The sequence below is a fragment of the Rutidosis leptorrhynchoides genome, chromosome 6 (genome assembly GCF_046630445.1).
Source record: "Rutidosis leptorrhynchoides isolate AG116_Rl617_1_P2 chromosome 6, CSIRO_AGI_Rlap_v1, whole genome shotgun sequence".
In the NCBI taxonomy this organism is placed as follows: domain Eukaryota; kingdom Viridiplantae; phylum Streptophyta; class Magnoliopsida; order Asterales; family Asteraceae; genus Rutidosis; species Rutidosis leptorrhynchoides.
Window position 1 is genome coordinate 151531901 of NC_092338.1, and position 18117 is coordinate 151550017.

Here is an 18117-nt window from a genome sequence, read left to right on the forward strand (position 1 = left end):
AGTTAGATTAGAATTAGATAGTCATCGTCGTTCTTCTAAAACCCTAATATTTCAAACTATAAGCAGCAACCCCCCTTCAGTGCAACATCGTCGCCTCATCAAGGTACTCACGTCTTCTCCTCCTTGCAATTTACTCGGGTATGTATAACATGTATGTATATGTGTATTCATAGTCTGTGATATATTTTGGTTAGGTATAATATCGATATTTTTATATTTGTCAATTGTAAGGTTTCGTTAATTGCATTGATTCAATTAAAGTAAATCGGTATTGTCTTAGGGTTTTGTTGAACGCGTTGTGCTGCTCTCTTTGATTTGTGACTATTATACGTCATGACTCATGATTAGGGCTTTTTTGTTACATATTCACTTGGAACAAAGTATATCTAATATTTATGTGTATATATATATATATATTTAATTCCGTGTTGTATTTTAGAAATTCACACGTTTTATTGTCGCTAGGAAAAATGAGCCGCTCAAGTAGAACATTATATGTTGGTAACCTGCCTGGGGATATCCGCGAGCGAGAAGTGGAAGATTTGTTTTACAAGGTACATTAAATTTGATTTTGAAGTCAGTTATACAAATATAAATAAAATAAATGCACAAAATTAGGTCTCAATTTGAACGCCACATCAAAACCTGAGGTTTGAAGTTGAACTCTAGTTGTCCCAGCATCTGGGTTTGCTTCGAATCTGCCTGTGACATTATTTGATCACAAAGCAAAACTACTACACGCCATACATTTGGTTCTGCATTTGTTAGATCTCTTGTTGTCATAAAGGTGGACAACATTTCAATGTTTGCTTTAAATATTAGAAGAATTATGCGATATATTTCCAGTTTAGAATCACTTTAGAGCACAGATCACCATTTTTGTAACATTTACATTGACCAATAAATGGAACATATATTTGCATGCAGAATGAATGTCTCTCGATATTGTGAAAAACTCTTTTCTGTCTTCCCGATTATCTAACATTATATTCAAATGTGTGTATAAATCTCCCCATCTTACTCAATACATTAAATATATGGTTTACTATTGGATTGAAAATTTGGTATGTTTTTGTTTTGTGTTATATGATTTCAGTATGGTCCAATAGCCCACATTGAATTGAAAATTCCACCAAGACCTCCAGGTTATGCCTTTGTTGAGGTGAGCTTCAGTTTACTTATGTTGATTCCTTCATTTTTAATCATATACTTATTCTCATATAAGTTTATTATTATGCTTTATAGTTTGAGGAGGCTCGTGATGCTGATGATGCTATTCGTGGCCGTGATGGTTATGATTTTGACGGGCACCGATTACGGGTTGGCTATACAATATACATTCAACACAATACATACAATTTATAGTATAATCAATGGTTAAAACAGTTAATATTATAATATTGTTTTTAACAGGTGGAACTTGCCCATGGTGGTCGTGGTAACTCATCATTTACAGATCGTTACAGTAGTCATAACAGTGGTCGCGGTGGTCGAGGTGGAGGTGTTTCTAGACGCTCTGATTACAGAGGTATGATGTCATCTTTTTGCGCATGTAATATTAATCCATGATTATAGTGAAGACTTTATATCTAAAAGTAACTTTTTTTGTGTGCTTGATACAGTTATGGTGACTGGGTTACCCTCTTCTGCTTCCTGGCAAGACCTTAAGGTGAGTATTATGTCATATATCATATATGGGTAACTTTTGAAACCCGATTTTTTTTATAAAAATATATCTGATATGTAATTTTATCACAATAAAAGGTGAAGATATCCACTATGTTATATCTTTGTTAACACGTGTGTTGTCTTATTCAGGATCATATGCGTCGGGCTGGAGATGTTTGTTTCTCACAAGTGTTTAGGGAAGGACGTGGTAAGATTTATATTGTAATGAGCATCTATAGGCATAATAAATCAACCTAAAGATAGCCTTAATTCATTCTGGTATTTTTATTTTTTATTTTTTACTAAACTGAGTTTTTTTTGGGTGCTATGATATTGTTATGCAGGTACTACAGGGGTGGTGGACTACACCAATTATGATGACATGAAATATGCTGTAAATAATGTTTTATCTTTTCCACCCTTTACTTTAGCTATCATGTATACATTTTTAAAATCACAGTTTTTTGTAATTATTATGACTTTGTCTACAGATAAGGAAATTGGATGACTCTGAGTTTCGGAATGCTTTCTCTCGTGGATACATACGTGTATGATTTTAATCAAATATATTAAATATTCATATGTGTTGATGATTATAACTAGATGCCAACAGTATTCATGAACTATAAATTATATTTGGTTATGTTTTAACAAAAGAAACTCAAATTATTTATAGGTGAAAGAATACGATTCAAGATATTCTAGGAGCCGGAGCTTGAGCCGAAGCCGCAGTCGGAGTAAAAGTAGGAGCCGCAGCAGGAGCCGAAGGTTGGAACGTATTATGTTGTACACCATTAATATATGTTGTGTACCTTGGATTAAAATGATTAAATGTGTTTGTGGTTTTGGGTAAAAAAAAATTCGGGTCATGCGCATCTCATATGCCAAAACGGGGCAACCCATCTTTGTCGCCTCAAGTCGTCAACTCACATGAAATTTAGAGGCAGAAATATTAACTATTTGCTTATGAATGGGTTATTTTTCCTATGGATAATATTTATATCTAAATGTTACACTAGATAAGAGGAAATGTGTTGCTATAAAGTCTCCCGATATGTTTAATGCATGAAGCCTTCTAAATTGTTTTAGTTAAAATTAGATTATTGTTCAAGAATATTATGTTTTATGTTTATCATATGAAACTCTAATCATTTCAGAACCAATTAGAAAAAGTTGGACAAGTAATGTTCGGCCCTTTCTTGACCTGTTACCTTACCCTGACCCATCTTTACCTCTTTTTATGAAAATTAACAAAATTAAAAGTATGTTTCATTACACTATGCTCCTGTAGTTATAACGTTGTTTTTGTGTTTCTATATTCTCATACAGCAAGTCCCCAAAAGCAAAATCTTCTCGCCGCTCGAGATCTCATTCGAAGTCTGTCTCTCCTCGATCTCGTTCTGGATCTAAACCTCGTTCTTTATCAAGGCATGTCTCTTCTCCTTAGAAAATCCTTATGTCTTTGGTATGGTATGCTTATTTTGGCTTAAATGAAAAATCATTATGGTGTATAAATCAATGCCATGTTATATATAGTTGTATACTCTTGTATGATCATCCCAACATGGCATTGGTATTATATTATCATTTTGGCTACTATTTGTTGTTGAATTGAATGAACCTTCAACGAGTTACTGCTAGTTAGCTATAAAATAAACCATTAGACGTGGTTAAGAACATCATGAAATGAGGTAAGTGCATACTAATTATGGGTCCTAGCTCCCGAGTTTTTGGAAGATAAGTTTAGAAAATGATTGTACAACCATTATATGTTCATTCAGTGAAATTGAATGATAAAGTCGTGTTTGTTCTCTCTGTGTGTGTGTGTGTGTGTGTGTGTGTGTGTGTTGTAGACATGGGTATATTCAGCTATTTGGGGATTACTTATCTGAGTTTATGATAGGATATGGTACAAATGGCTATAACATGTCTGGTTGTTGAGGTATGCTTTGTATATGCCAGTTATGGAACTCTTTATGGTGTTCTTATCTGGGACAAGAAGAATCATGGGTATGGATTGCAATGGTAAAGCTGGAGTGTGAACTAGGCGCTATATGACTCTATGGACTATGGGACCCACGGTATAAGCGTTTGGACAATATCGTTGGAACAACGGTATAAAGTTGGACCATATGATTGCCTTTTGAAATGACACTTTGCTAATAAAAATATATTTTCTAGTTTAAGTATCTATCCCTATTATATATTATATATGTGGCTGTCTCATAATTTGTTAGGTCTTATTTTTTGGTTGTCATAAGTTTGTCTCTGTTGGGCTGGCTGCTTAACATATGTTATTTTTTTTTATTGAATATGGTTACTGAGTCACTGAGTTGGAAGTGGCACAAAGGATCTTGGATCAGACATATGAGTTGTTAAAAGTGGATCATGTGGATATTAAATTGGGTTGTTTCTGGAACTTTTGCAGATCTCGCTCAAGATCCAAATCTCCTCTACCATCTGTAAGTGAAACTGCGATTTTAACGCTGCTGATAAATTTCAATTTTTCTTACCATGTTGGGTTTTGTTTAAAATCAGTTTGCTGTTTTTTGTTATGTCTGTAATGGGTCATTTTCAATACATAGCAAATATAAATTTTGAATATCTTTTGAGAAAACATTATGTGAAAAAACCTTATAAGAAAACCCCTAAAAATAGGACTGCGGACGTTTCACCCATTTCGCGCATTTTGTATTTAGATATTGTTTTTTACTTTCCAATCTAATTTTGACCCATTCAAATTAAATCCATTTGTAAGTAACCGGTTGAAATGAACCCCTCTAGTTTTGACTTGCCACTAATATTTCGTTAATACATCCATATCAGCGCCAGAAGGATGCTAGTAAGAGCCCCAAAAGACGAAGTCTTAGCAAAAGCAGGAGTCCGAGCAGAAGCTAGACCTTATCAAGGTATACTTTTTAGGGTGAACTTTGGGTATACTTTATTAAGGTATATATAATATAAATATAAATGGGTAAACATAGGAGGTTTTCTCTGTTTAAGTTACTCTAGAATATCATTTATATGTTTATTTGTATACTTGGTTCTAACAACACTGGAAACTTCACATTTGCATTAATGTGGGCCTAATAATCATAATTTTCTGCAGGTGATAATCAAGCCTGTTGACAAATTGTCAAGTATGAAGATGTGAAGGAGAATGAATAGTTTCCTTTGTCTGGTTATATGACTTGAAAAAGTTTGCGGATTATTTGTTTTTCTTGTTAATGTGATTCTGCAAGAATGGATTTTGGGAAGTTCTGTTTGTTTGATTACTGCTAGACTTGCCTTCAAGGTTAGCTTGCTATTTTTCAATTTACCTTTGAGACTCTAAGATTATGCAACCATTTCGATTAGTGGAATCGAAAATGATCATCTATGTTTATGCATTCAAATCTACCATATAATTGTAGTGGACATGAGGTTATCTTCCAGAAAAATTAAGGATTTCGCCTAATCATATACTTTAGAGATATATATCAATATATTTGGCAACGTTTTCTTTTCCCGCTTAGAGGGTTGTGGGTAGGGATGACAATGGATCGGGTGATGCCGTATCCATATCCATATCCATTTAATTTTTGTTCATCCATATCCATATCCATTTAGTTTCAGATCATCCGTCTATATCCATATCTGATGGATTAAGCGGGTTAATGGATATTCAATGAATATTAAAAAAATGTTATAGTATCTTTTATTATGCGATTGAAACGTAAAAGTAGTATACCAAAAATAAATATGACATGACATTAACAATTCTATCCATAAAAATGTGTAATCTTTGTTGAAGATATAACGAAATTTGCTAAACTTATTGTAAAACATTGATTATAAAAAATTAAATATGAAATTTGTATGTTTATTTTGTTAGATATACATGTTTAATCGTAATATATTATAGTTATTTCATTATAGGGTTGAAAGCAAAATGTAAATCTAGCGGTAAATTTAAATATATAAGAATATATCTATATTTATGTATTTGTATACGTATTTCGTGTGGTAATGGATATATCCATGGATGAAACTTTTCATACATGTCCATATCCATATCCATTTAGGTTCATCAATATTCTTATCAATATCAATTTAGGTTCATCAATATTCTTATCAATATCCATTTAGGTTCATCCATATCCATCACGAAGCGGGTGGATCGGGTGAATATCCACCGGATCTGGTGGCCATTGTCATCCCTAGTTGTGGGTAAATTTTGGCCATCTAAGTGAGTGCTTCTCGTTTTTAGCATTTTTATGGGTTTGTAGATGATTAGTTACGATTGGTGGCGGGTTTTTGGAGGGGTAAGATATTCATCTGGTAGTTTTGCTGTTTAGGACATATAAAATTCTGTCTTCGACAATCAATTAAGATTTGCGGAGTTGCAACTTTTAGGACGTCTTCTTTGGTTGTAAATGGTTGGTTTGTTTGGAAGAAGTTTGTATTAGTTCCAATCGCCACGACGTTTTCTTATTTTGTGTTCTCCGCGCATTAATTAACAAAACCCAAACCCGTATTCTTACTTTAATCAAGTTTATGGAAAAAGTATGTTGATTTCTTTTTTTGTTTTTGAGTCAAGAGAATCTAATTAAATTAAATATAACTTTAAATCTGATACAATTGGGTGAAATGTAAATAAATAGTTTGAATTCAAATCTTCAAACTAATAGTTGAAAAATATGACAGAAAATATGAGATTTGTTATAATAATAATAATAATATAGATATGGATAGTCAATTTTGGTGTATACATATAGTCAATTTTGGTACACAAAGTATGTATTTTTATATTGAGATTTTAGGCTATAAATACTCATGAATGCAAGCATTAAACTTGCACCATTTCTCACACTTACAAAGTGTTTCTTTCTTTCTCTCCATTATCATCTTTGTTCTTACACTTCATTATTAGTATTCTAAATCAAGAATCAAATCACTAAAGGTAGTTATAAGCCTACTGAATTATAACATCAAGAATCAAATCACTAAAGGTAGTTATAAGCCTACTGAATTATAACATCAAGAATCAAACCACTAAAGGTAGTTATAAGCCTACTGAATTATAACACGTTATCAGCACGATAATCTTAATACTAAATATGGTTGGCTCTGCCACCAAAATGATATATGGTCGGTTATACCACCAAAATGATATATGGTCGGTTATACCACCAAAATGATATATGGTCGGTTATACCACCAGAATGATATAGGTCGGTTATACCACCTGAAAAAATATATGGTCGACACTGTCGCCAAATTTTCATTTATGTTTACTAATATTTATATTTTTGTTATATAACATTTATTTATGATTGCTTACACATGGTCGACACTGTCACCTACTTATCATTTATGTTATATTAAATTTATGTTTAATGTTTATATACTTATGAATATAAATTGACTCTAATTTATCATGATGTTTGTTTTAATTTTTGATAATAGAAAATGTCGAATCTGGAAAAGCTTAAATTTACTCCTTTAGAATCAACTGGAAACAACTACATGCCATGGGTTATAAAAGTAAAAATGCATCTTAAATCAATGGGCATTCTTGAAACCATAAATGAAAACAACACTTGTTCTGAAAAAGAACAAGCTACGGCATGTTGCTTTATTCATCAACATATTGATGAATGCTTACAAAATAATTATGTGACTGTAGAAGATCCCCATGTTTTATGGGAAGGTCTCAAAAGCAGATTCAATAATCAAAGAGAAATTTTACTTCCAGCTGCAATGGAACAATGGAGAACATTAAGGTTCCAAGACTTTAAGAAAGTAAATGAATACAGCTCAGCTCTGTATAATACATGTTCACAACTTAAATTCTGTGGACATGAAATTAGTGATGCAGACATGATGGAGAAAACTTTCTCCACAATGAATGCTGCAAACATCACAGTGCAAAGAAATTTGAGAATGCTAAAGTTCAAAACATATCCTGAACTTAATTCATATCTCTTAGTTGCAGAGCAAAATGATGAGCTATTAATGAAAAATCAGCAATCCCGTCCTACTGGTACACTTGCAATCCCTGAAGCAAATACTGCAAATAATTATAAACAGGGACAAGGACGCGGGCAAGGTCGTGGTTATAATAACCATCACCATCATCATGCCAAAAGCCATAACTATGGTAGAAACCATCCTTATGGTAATGGTAATGGGCGTGGACGTGGTCGTGGTCGTGGTGGTCAAAGAAATAGTAATCCACGAAAATATAAATATCAACCACAAAACAAGCCCATTAAACAAGATGTTGAAGAAAATTCTTCTAAAAATTCTGAAGAATCTTGCTACAGATGTGGTAGAATGGGCCACTGGGCTAATACTTGCCGAACATCTAAACATCTTGTTAAGATGTATCAGGATTCGCTGAAAGGTAAAGAAAAGGAAGTAAATTTTGTGGATAATATTGATCCAACAGTCACTGAGAAACCATCTGATTTATATGAAGATTTCTTGAATGTTTAAGTTGTGTGTCTTTTGAAAAATAAACGATTTAATATCGTCTGTCTTTGTCATTATGTTTGCTAAATGTTTCAGTACTATCTATTTGCGTTTAAAATATTGTGTAATATTAATGTACTCACTATTTATTTCTTATATATGAAGTTCAATATGAATTTTGCTGGAATACAACATCAATCAAGTGGTGGAGATCTCTGTATAGCAGACAGTGGAACTACACACACTATACTTAAATCCGAGAAATATTTTATTGATCTAAAACCAACGGAAGGAACTATACATACAATATCAGGACCTGCTAACTTGATAAAAGGGATAGGAAAGGCAAATTTCATACTACCAAATGGTACAAAATTTTTAATAAATGATGCCTTATTTTCTCCCAAGTCAAGCAGAAATTTATTGAGTTTCTCCGACATATACCTTAACGGGTATGATTATCAGTCAGTGACAACAGAAAATGAGAAATATTTAAGTATCACTGACAAGAGTCATGTGGTTGAAAAACTGCCAAGACTTAGTTCTGGATTACATTATACACATATAAATGTACCAGAAATACATATGGTAGTTAACGAAAAATATATTGATCCTGGTGTATTCAGTTTATGGCATAACAGATTAGGCCATCCAGGATCAACAATGATGAAAAGGATTATTGAATGTACTCATGGACATCCACTAAAGGATAGAAAAATCCATCATGATACAATGGTTCCATGTACATCTTGCTCTCTTGGAAAATTGATAACTAGACCCTCACCACTTAAGGTTGAGAAAGAATCACCAATGTTTCTTGAAAGAATTCAAGGTGATATATGTGGACCAATTCATCCACCATGTGGACCATTTAGATATTTCATGGTTCTAATAGACGCATCTAGCAGATGGTCTCATGTTTGTCTGTTATCAAGCCGTAATGTGGCATTTGCAAAATTTCTTGCCCAAATTATTAAATTGAGAGCTCATTTTCCTGATTACACCATTAAAAGGGTGAGACTTGATAATGCTGGTGAATTTACATCTCAAGCATTTAATGACTATTGCATGTCTATAGGAATTGTTGTTGAACATTCTGTTGCTCATGTGCATACACAAAATGGTTTAGCCGAGTCATTGATTAAACGTTTACAGTTAATCGCTAGACCATTGATAATGAGAACAAAACTCCCTGTATCTATATGGGGTCATGCAATTTTACATGCTGCTGCATTGATTCGCATCAGACCAAGTGCAAGTCATAAATATTCCCCCCTACAACTTGCTTTTGGTCAAGAGCCAAATATTTCCCATCTTAGAACATTTGGTTGTGCAGTGTATGTTCCAATTGCGACACCACAACGTACAAAAATGGGTCCTCAAAGGAGGTTGGGAATATATGTTGGATATGAAACATCTTCAATATTAAGGTATATTGAACCTATGACAGGTGACGTTTTTACAGCACGTTTTGCTGATTGTCATTTTAATGAAACATTGTTCCCTAGATTAGGGGGAGAAATGAAAAATAAAGAAAATGATGTTTCATGGTGTGAACCTCAATTAAAGTATCTTGATCCTCGCACAAAAGAATGCGAGACAGAAGTTCAAAAGATAATGCATATACAAGAACTTGCAAATCAATTGCCTGATGCATTTACAGATACAAAAACGGTGACAAAATCATATATACCAGCAGTAAATACTCCAGCTCGAATTGAAATTCCAAAAGCTGGCAATAACGTCACTCATGAATCTTTGCCACGTCAGAAACGTGGAAGACCAATCGGTTCAAAGGATAAAAATCCTCGAAAAAGAAAATCAGCTGATAATGAAGTAAAAGAAAGTGTTCAAGAAGAACCACAAATCAGTACTCCTACTGCAGAGGAGATTGATGATGTCAATACAGAAATTGCAATCAATTATGCATATTCAAAAATATTATGGAACCGAAATGAAATGAAAAATCTTGATGAGAAATTTTCATTTAATGTTGCATATGACATCATGAATAATGATGATGATCCAGAACCAACATCTATGGTTGAATGTCAAAATAGACATGATTGGGCTCAATGGAAAGAAGCAATACGAGCTGAATTAGAATCACTCAATAAAAGAAAAGTTTTCGGATCCATCATTCTCACTCCTAAAGATGTGAAACCTGTAGGATACAGATGGATTTTTGTCCGAAAAAGAAATGAGAAAAATGAAGTTACAAGGTATAAAGCTAGACTTGTAGCTCAAGGTTTTTCTCAAAGACCGGGAATTGATTATGAAGAAACTTATTCTCCTGTTATGGATGCAATTACTTTTAGGTACTTAATCAGTCTGGCAGTTTCTAAAAATTTAGAAATGCATCTCATGGATGTTGTGACTGCTTATCTATATGGATCACTTGATAGTGATATATATATGAAGATACCTGAAGGATTTAAGGTACCAGAAGCATCAAATGCAAAACCCAAAGAAATGTATTCGATTAAATTACAAAGATCTTTATATGGGTTAAAACAATCGGGACGTATGTGGTATAACCGATTAAGTGATTACTTGATAAGCAAAGGGTATACAAATAATCTTACTTGCCCTTGTGTTTTCATTAAGAAAACAACATCCGGATATGTGATCATAGCTGTTTATGTTGATGATCTTAACATCATAGGTACAAATAAAGAGATCCATGAAGCCATTCAACTTCTAAAGAAAGAATTTGAAATGAAAGATCTCGGAAAAACCAAGTATTGCCTTGGTTTACAAATTGAGCATATGCCTAATGGTTTACTTGTACATCAAACAACATATACTGAAAAGATTTTGAAACGTTTCAATATGGACAAGGCAAAACCATTAAGTACTCCTATGGTTGTTAGATCACTCAATGTTGAAGCTGATCCATTTCGTCCATGTGAAGATCAAGAAGACATTCTTGGACCAGAAGTACCATATCTTAGTGCAATTGGAGCTCTTATGTATCTTACAAATTGTACAAGACCTGACATTTCTTTTGCAGTTAATTTGTTGGCAAGGTTCAGCTCTGCTCCTACCAAAAGACACTGGAATGGGATCAAACACATATTTCGATACCTTCGAGGAACTACTGATTTAGGATTATTTTATTCTAACGAATCAAAACAAGATTTGGTTGGTTATGCAGATGCAGGTTATTTATCTGATCCACATAAAGCTAAATCTCAAACTGGATATGTATTCCTAAATGGAGGTACTGCAATATCATGGCGTTCTCAAAAACAAACACTTGTTGCTACATCGTCAAATCATGCCGAAGTGATTGCATTACATGAAGCTACTCGAGAATGTTTTTGGTTGAGATCAATGACACAACTCATTACTGATTCTTGTGGACTAGAACGCGATAAAAGTCCAACAACTATCTATGAAGATAATGCAGCTTGCATAGCACAGATGAAAGAAGGGCATATCAAAAGTGACCGAACAAAACACATACCACCTAGATTCTTCTCATACACTCAAAATCTCATTAAGGACAACCAGATTGAAATGAGATATGTGCAATCTAGCAAAAACTCTGCTGATCTTTTCACGAAAGCACTTCCAACTGCTATTTTCAGAACACACGTTCATAACATTGGCATGAGACATGTTCAAAAGATGTAACAGCTGAAGCGATGTCTACTTGAGGGGGAGTCAACTCCATGCTGCACTCTTTTTCCCTTAGCTAAAGTTTTTTCCCACTGGGTTTTCTTTAGCAAGGTTTTTAACGAGGCAGTAATTTATAGTTGATCTTCAACAAAATAAAATTGCTATCCAAGGGGGAGTGTTATAATAATAATAATAATATAGATATGGATAGTCAATTTTGGTGTATACATATAGTCAATTTTGGTACACAAAGTATGTATTTTTATATTGAGATTTTAGGCTATAAATACTCATGAATGCAAGCATTAAACTTGCACCATTTCTCACACTTACAAAGTGTTTCTTTCTTTCTCTCCATTATCATCTTTGTTCTTACACTTCATTATTAGTATTCTAAATCAAGAATCAAATCACTAAAGGTAGTTATAAGCCTACTGAATTATAACATCAAGAATCAAATCACTAAAGGTAGTTATAAGCCTACTGAATTATAACATCAAGAATCAAACCACTAAAGGTAGTTATAAGCCTACTGAATTATAACAAGATTATCATCTTATATAATAATTTAACATGAGATTGGATAGTATAGTCCAACCAATTTTGTCTTATCAAATAAGCTTACCAAACTTTTATCTTTTTAAATAGGAAAATGCAAACAACAACCGTAAGAGTTATCGTTAACATGCATCGAATAATTGTACATGACGGTTATTAGTCATTTTCATAGAGGAGGTTATCAAAATTTACAACATTTTAAAGCGTGTTAACGACAGCCCTAAGAGCTGTCATTAGCATTTTCCGAGATAAATTAAATTATATTAGATAAGAATACGTAACTAATTAGGTTTGTATATAAAATTAACTTTGTTTATATTATATTTATTAATTAAATAATTAATTAATTAATTAGTATTTATTGTTATAAAATATCTAGATTGTGTTATAAAATATCTAGATTGGATGTTAATTTTATTATTATTATATTTCTTGCATAGTAATATTTTATACTATAAATAGACATGTATGGTAACCATTTAAGGTGCACCATTTCTCTTGAAATATCAATATCAATATTTCTTCTCTCCTTCTTCTCTCTTTTTCTCTCTTTGTTCTTATAACCATTAAAGGTAGTTATAAGCTTACTGAATTATAACACGTTATCAGCACGAAAAGATTAGTGTAATTAAAAGATATCTCAAACGATCACGAATCACTAATCAAGGTATGAAATTATTAATAATTTTCAGACTCGAATATATCAAATTTTGGACTACTAACATTTATATTTATGTTATTTAAGTTATATATGGTCGGTTATACCACCTGAATTATATTTCTGTAATCTAACTTTTACTAACTTCACTAACATTTATATTTATGTTATTTAAGTTATATATGGTCGGTTATACCACCTGAATTATATTTCTGTAATCTAACTTTTACTAACTTCACTAACATTTATATTTATGTTATTTAAGTTATATATGGTCGGTTATACCACCTGAATTATATTTTCTGTAATCTAACTCTTATTAACTTCACTAACATTTATATTTATGTTAATAAGACCTCATGATTGTACGCAACACGTCATTTGACAACACGGTACTTTATGTACGCAACACGTCATTTGACAACACGGTACCATGGGTCGAGATTAATTCCGATCAATACGAATACGACGGGGTCTTTATATGTTATCTAACATTTATGATTATTTATGCAATTAATCATTATTTATTTCATGCATACTAATGTTTATTCTTAAATTTATAATTTTAAAAGTTAAAATAAAAAAATAGTTTGTATTTTTATTAAAAGTAAATCTTAAAAGTTAAAATAAGAAAAAGTAGTTTGTACTTTTATTAAAAGTAAATCTTAAAAGTTAAAATACAAAAAGTAGTTTGTATTTTTATTAAAAGTAAATCTTAAAAGTTAAAATAAGAAAAAGTAGTTTGTATTTTTATTAAAAGTATATCTTAAAAGTTAAAGTAAGAAAAAAAGGGGATGGTAAAATGGAATAGTTTTTTGCCAAAAATGAAGTATTGAAAATGAAGTGGTCTCCTTCTATAACTAAAAAATATATATACTTTTATCAAATGAATTTTTTTGTGGCCGACAATTTCAAACACGAGTCCGTGTTTAGTTTATCAAGAATATCTCTTGCTTTGGTGAAAGGTCACGATCACGATATCAGGTGTTGTGAAAGAATTAAAAAATTGGTCAAGTGGCCTTTTAAAAACTAGAAAAAAAATTTAAACAAAAAGTTTTTTTTTATATATTTATAATTTACGGGTAACGTAAAAAAAAGGAAGTTTTTTTTAAAAAAAAAAAACAAAGAAAGTGTTTAAATGAGTTTTACAGAAAGGGGGAAAGCAAAGTAAAAAAATTTTTTTTTTCCAAACAAAGGTAAATGAAAGTAGGACTTAATACAAGAAAAAAGTAAACATCTCCTAGACGTGATAAAATCTATCAATGATAAGTATTAGACTTGATGAGCTAAATGTGACAAAAATGTTTCAACATGTCTTATGTTAATTTTCTAAAATAAGTTATTATTATTCCGAGTTTAACACATATACATATGTTAATTAAAAACAACCTTTTTGTTCTTATGTAGTGTTGGGTTGTAATTTTGGTTGTATGCCATAATTCCATCCAGTAGAGTGACAATAGAAAACTTTTGATGATAATCAATAAAAAACATTTTTCCAAACTTGTCAAATGTTTTGTTAAAAACGTGACCGTTGAAAAAAGGAGGTTGAATAATAAAACTTAAAAAACAAATTATTTTTTTAAGAGTGTGCATCAAAATGGCCCGTTTAATAATGGGGAGTAAAAATATAGTCAAATTGTTTCAACGAACAAGGGTTCAATTGGATGTCTCTTAAAAAAAAATCCGCGGGTACGGGTGATGGATCCAATGGATCCGCATCCACGATCCGCGGGTGCTATCCCTAATTGTGACAAGTACAAATCAACTAAAAGTCTACAAAATAAATGCTCTTATAGGGACCAAATGTTCACAATAATTGCCTAAGCTAGATATGAAACAAATAGTTCATAAAAAAAAAAAAGGTCGTTGTGCGTTTTCGGGATGATAGCCGAAATACACTTACAAAAGTAGGTCAGCCGTCAATTCTTTATGGCCATATCAACGTAGATCAATAAAATCATTTATGGTTTTGATAAAAGATTAATTAAAAATTAATTGTTTTTTTTTGTCTTGGATTCTCGGTAACAAAAGCAAAGGTTGTTTTTGGTTGCCACAACAAACAAGACAGAGGTTGTTGACTTTTGTTGTTAAACATGGCACAAGTGAACAATAACAATAGATTATTGTTTTTGAAAAGAATAATGATGCGTTAATTTTATTGTATAAAATAAAATTAAAGAAAATGGTTTTCATTGATGACTATGAACAAACGCAAACAAAGTGTTTGTGGTATTTGGTGATTAAAAAAAAAAGTGCATCTAAAGCTTCTACTGAAAATAATATGCATCTAAAGCTTCTACTGAAAATTAATGTGCAAGGTACAACGTATAACTATATGGTCAAATTCATTTGAGCCTTCGGAGTCACAAGTATATGATGTATATATATATTACTCAATTAACAAAATAGTAAATCTAAATTAATTCATATGAATAGTAAAACGAAATTAATTAATTTACTATTCACATAAAAAAGCGCATATGATAAAAAGCACAACGCATATGATGAAATCGCATATGATTAAAAGCGCATATGGTGAAAAACACAGCGCATATGATTAAAAGCGTATATGGTGAAAAGGATATATGATAAAAAAAAAACACATATGGTGATTTATAAAAAAAAAAAAAAAAAAAAAAAAACACATATGGTGATTAATGGAAAGCACATATGGTGATTAATGAAAAGTATATTGTGAAAAAGAATCACAAATGTTTCTTGAAAGAATTCAAGGTAAGATATATGAACCAATTCATCCATCATGTGAACCATTTTGATATTTCATGGTTCTAATAGACGCATCTAGCGGATGGTCTCATATTTGTATGTTATCAAGCCGTAATATGGCATTTGCAAAGTTTCTTGCACAAATTATTAAATTGAGAACACATTATTCTGATTACACCATTAAAAGGATGAGACTTGATAATGCTGGTGAGTTAACATCTCAAGCATTTAATGATCATTATATATCTACAGGGATTGTTGTTGAACATCCAGTTGCTCATGTGCATACACAAAATTGGTTTAGCTGAATCAATAGATAAACGCTTATAACTAGACAATTAGAAATGAGTACAAAACTCTCAATATTTATATGTGGACATGTAAATTTACATGCTGCGACATTAATTCGCATTATACCATGTGGAAGTCGTAAATATTTTCACTTAATACTTGATTTTGGCCAAGAGCCAAATATTTTCTACCTTAAAATATTGGTTGTGCAGTGTATGTTCCAATTGTATCACCACAACACAATAAAATGGTTCTTCAAAGAAAGATGATAATATATTTTGGATATAAAACATCTTCAATCATAAGATATATTGAACCCATGATGGGTGATGTTTTTACAGCATGTTTTGCTGATTGTCATTTTAATAAAACATTGTTCCCTAGATTAGGGGAAGAAATAAAAATAAAAAATAAAATGATGCTTCATGATGTGAACATCAATTAAGGTATATTGAACTCGCACAAAAGAATGTGAAACGAAAGTTCAAAAATAATGCATATGCAAGAACTTGCAAATTAATTACTTTATGCATTTACAGATATAAAAAAGTGACTAAATCATATATACCAGCGATAAATGCTCCAGCTCGAACTGAAATTCCAAAAGCTGGCAATAATGTCACTGTTGAGTCTTTGCCACGCATCAAACGTGGAAGATCAATTGGTTCCGAAGATAAAAATCCTCGAAAAAGAAAATCAGCTGATAATGAGGTAAGAGAAAGTGTTCAAGAAGAACCACAAATCAATATTCCTTCTGCAGAGGATATTGATAAATGTAAATACTAAAATTGCGATAAATTATGCAATATTATGGAACCGAAATGAAACTAAAATCTCTATGAGATATTTTCATATAATGTTACAATGACATCATGAATAAAGATGATGATCTGGAACTAAAATCTGTTATTGAATATACAAAATGGACATGATTGAGCTCAATGGAAAGGAGCAATAAGAGCTGAATTAGAATCGCTCGATAAAAGAAAAGTTTTCGGATCAATCGTTATCACTTTTAAAGATGTGAAATGTATGGGATACAAATGAATTTTTATCCGAAAAGAAATGTGCAAATGAAGTTACAAGGCAAAACTAGACTTGTAACTCAATATTTCCCACAAAGACCAGAAATGAATTAGGAGGAAAAATTATCCTCCTGTAATGGATACAATTACTTATTAGATACTTAATCAACCTGGTAGTTATTTAAATGCATCTCATGAATGTTGTTACTACTTATCTGTATGGATCACTTAATAGTGATATATATGAATATACCTAAAGGGTTAAGGTATCATAAGCATCTAATGTAAAACTCAAGGGAATATATTCCATTAAATCACAAAGATTTCTAAGTGGGTTTATACAAACGGGACGTATGTGGTATAACCGATTAAATGACTACTTGATAAAAAAAAGGGTATAAAAATAAACTTATTTTGCACGTATGTTTTATAAAAACAATGTTCGGATATGAGATCGTAGTTGTTTATGTCAATGTTCTTAACATCATATGAACAAATAAAGAGATCTATGAAATCATTCAACTTCTAAAGAATTATTTTGAAATGAAAGATCTTGAAAAAACCAAGTATTACCTTGGATTGCAAATTGAGCATATGCCTAATGGTTTACTTGTACATCAAACAACTTATACCGAAAAGATTTTAAAACATTTTTTTTAAAGACAAACTCATTGTTGTTAGATCACTCAATATTGACACTGATCTATTTCATCCCTGCGAAGATCATGAAAATTTTAACAGATCGGAAGTTCTATATTTTAGTGCAATTGAGGTTCTTATGTATCTTATAGATTATACAAGATCTGACATTTCTTTTGCAGTTAATTTGTTGACAAGGTTCAGCTCAGCCCCTACCAAAAGACATTGGAATGGGATCAAACAAATAGTTTGATACCTTCGGGGAACTACTGATTTATAATTATTTTATTCTAACAACTCGAAACAAGATTTGTTTGGTTATACAGATGCAGATTATTTATCCGATCTACATAAAGCTAAATCTCAAACTGGATATGTATTCCTAAATGGAGACACCGCAATATCATGACGTTCTCAAAACAAACACTTGTTGCAACATCATCAAATCATGCCGAAGTGATTGCATTA

At 31.7% G+C, this 18117-nt stretch overlaps 1 protein-coding gene across 3 annotated transcripts; it reads left to right on the forward strand.

The window, feature by feature from the left end:
- LOC139854401 (serine/arginine-rich-splicing factor SR34-like) lies at positions 1-5142 on the forward strand. Of its 3 annotated transcripts, none has more exons than XR_011761373.1 (14): positions 1-103; positions 466-554; positions 1097-1162; positions 1246-1320; positions 1414-1528; positions 1623-1669; positions 1819-1876; positions 2013-2062; positions 2160-2216; positions 2345-2436; positions 2998-3096; positions 3631-4130; positions 4495-4577; positions 4778-5142. XR_011761373.1 is itself a non-coding variant. In XM_071843706.1 (14 exons), exons 2-13 carry the CDS (start codon positions 471-473, stop codon positions 4564-4566), a joined length of 849 nt encoding a protein of 282 aa, XP_071699807.1. In that variant the 5' UTR covers positions 1-103; positions 466-470; the 3' UTR covers positions 4567-4577; positions 4778-5138. The 3 variants fall into 3 exon arrangements, 1 of the variants encoding a protein (XP_071699807.1); XR_011761374.1 differs by lacking the exon at positions 4778-5142 and having other exon boundaries at positions 3631-3783; positions 4097-4130; XM_071843706.1 differs by having other exon boundaries at positions 4097-4130; positions 4778-5138.
- Positions 5143-18117: the final 12975 nt, after the last annotated feature.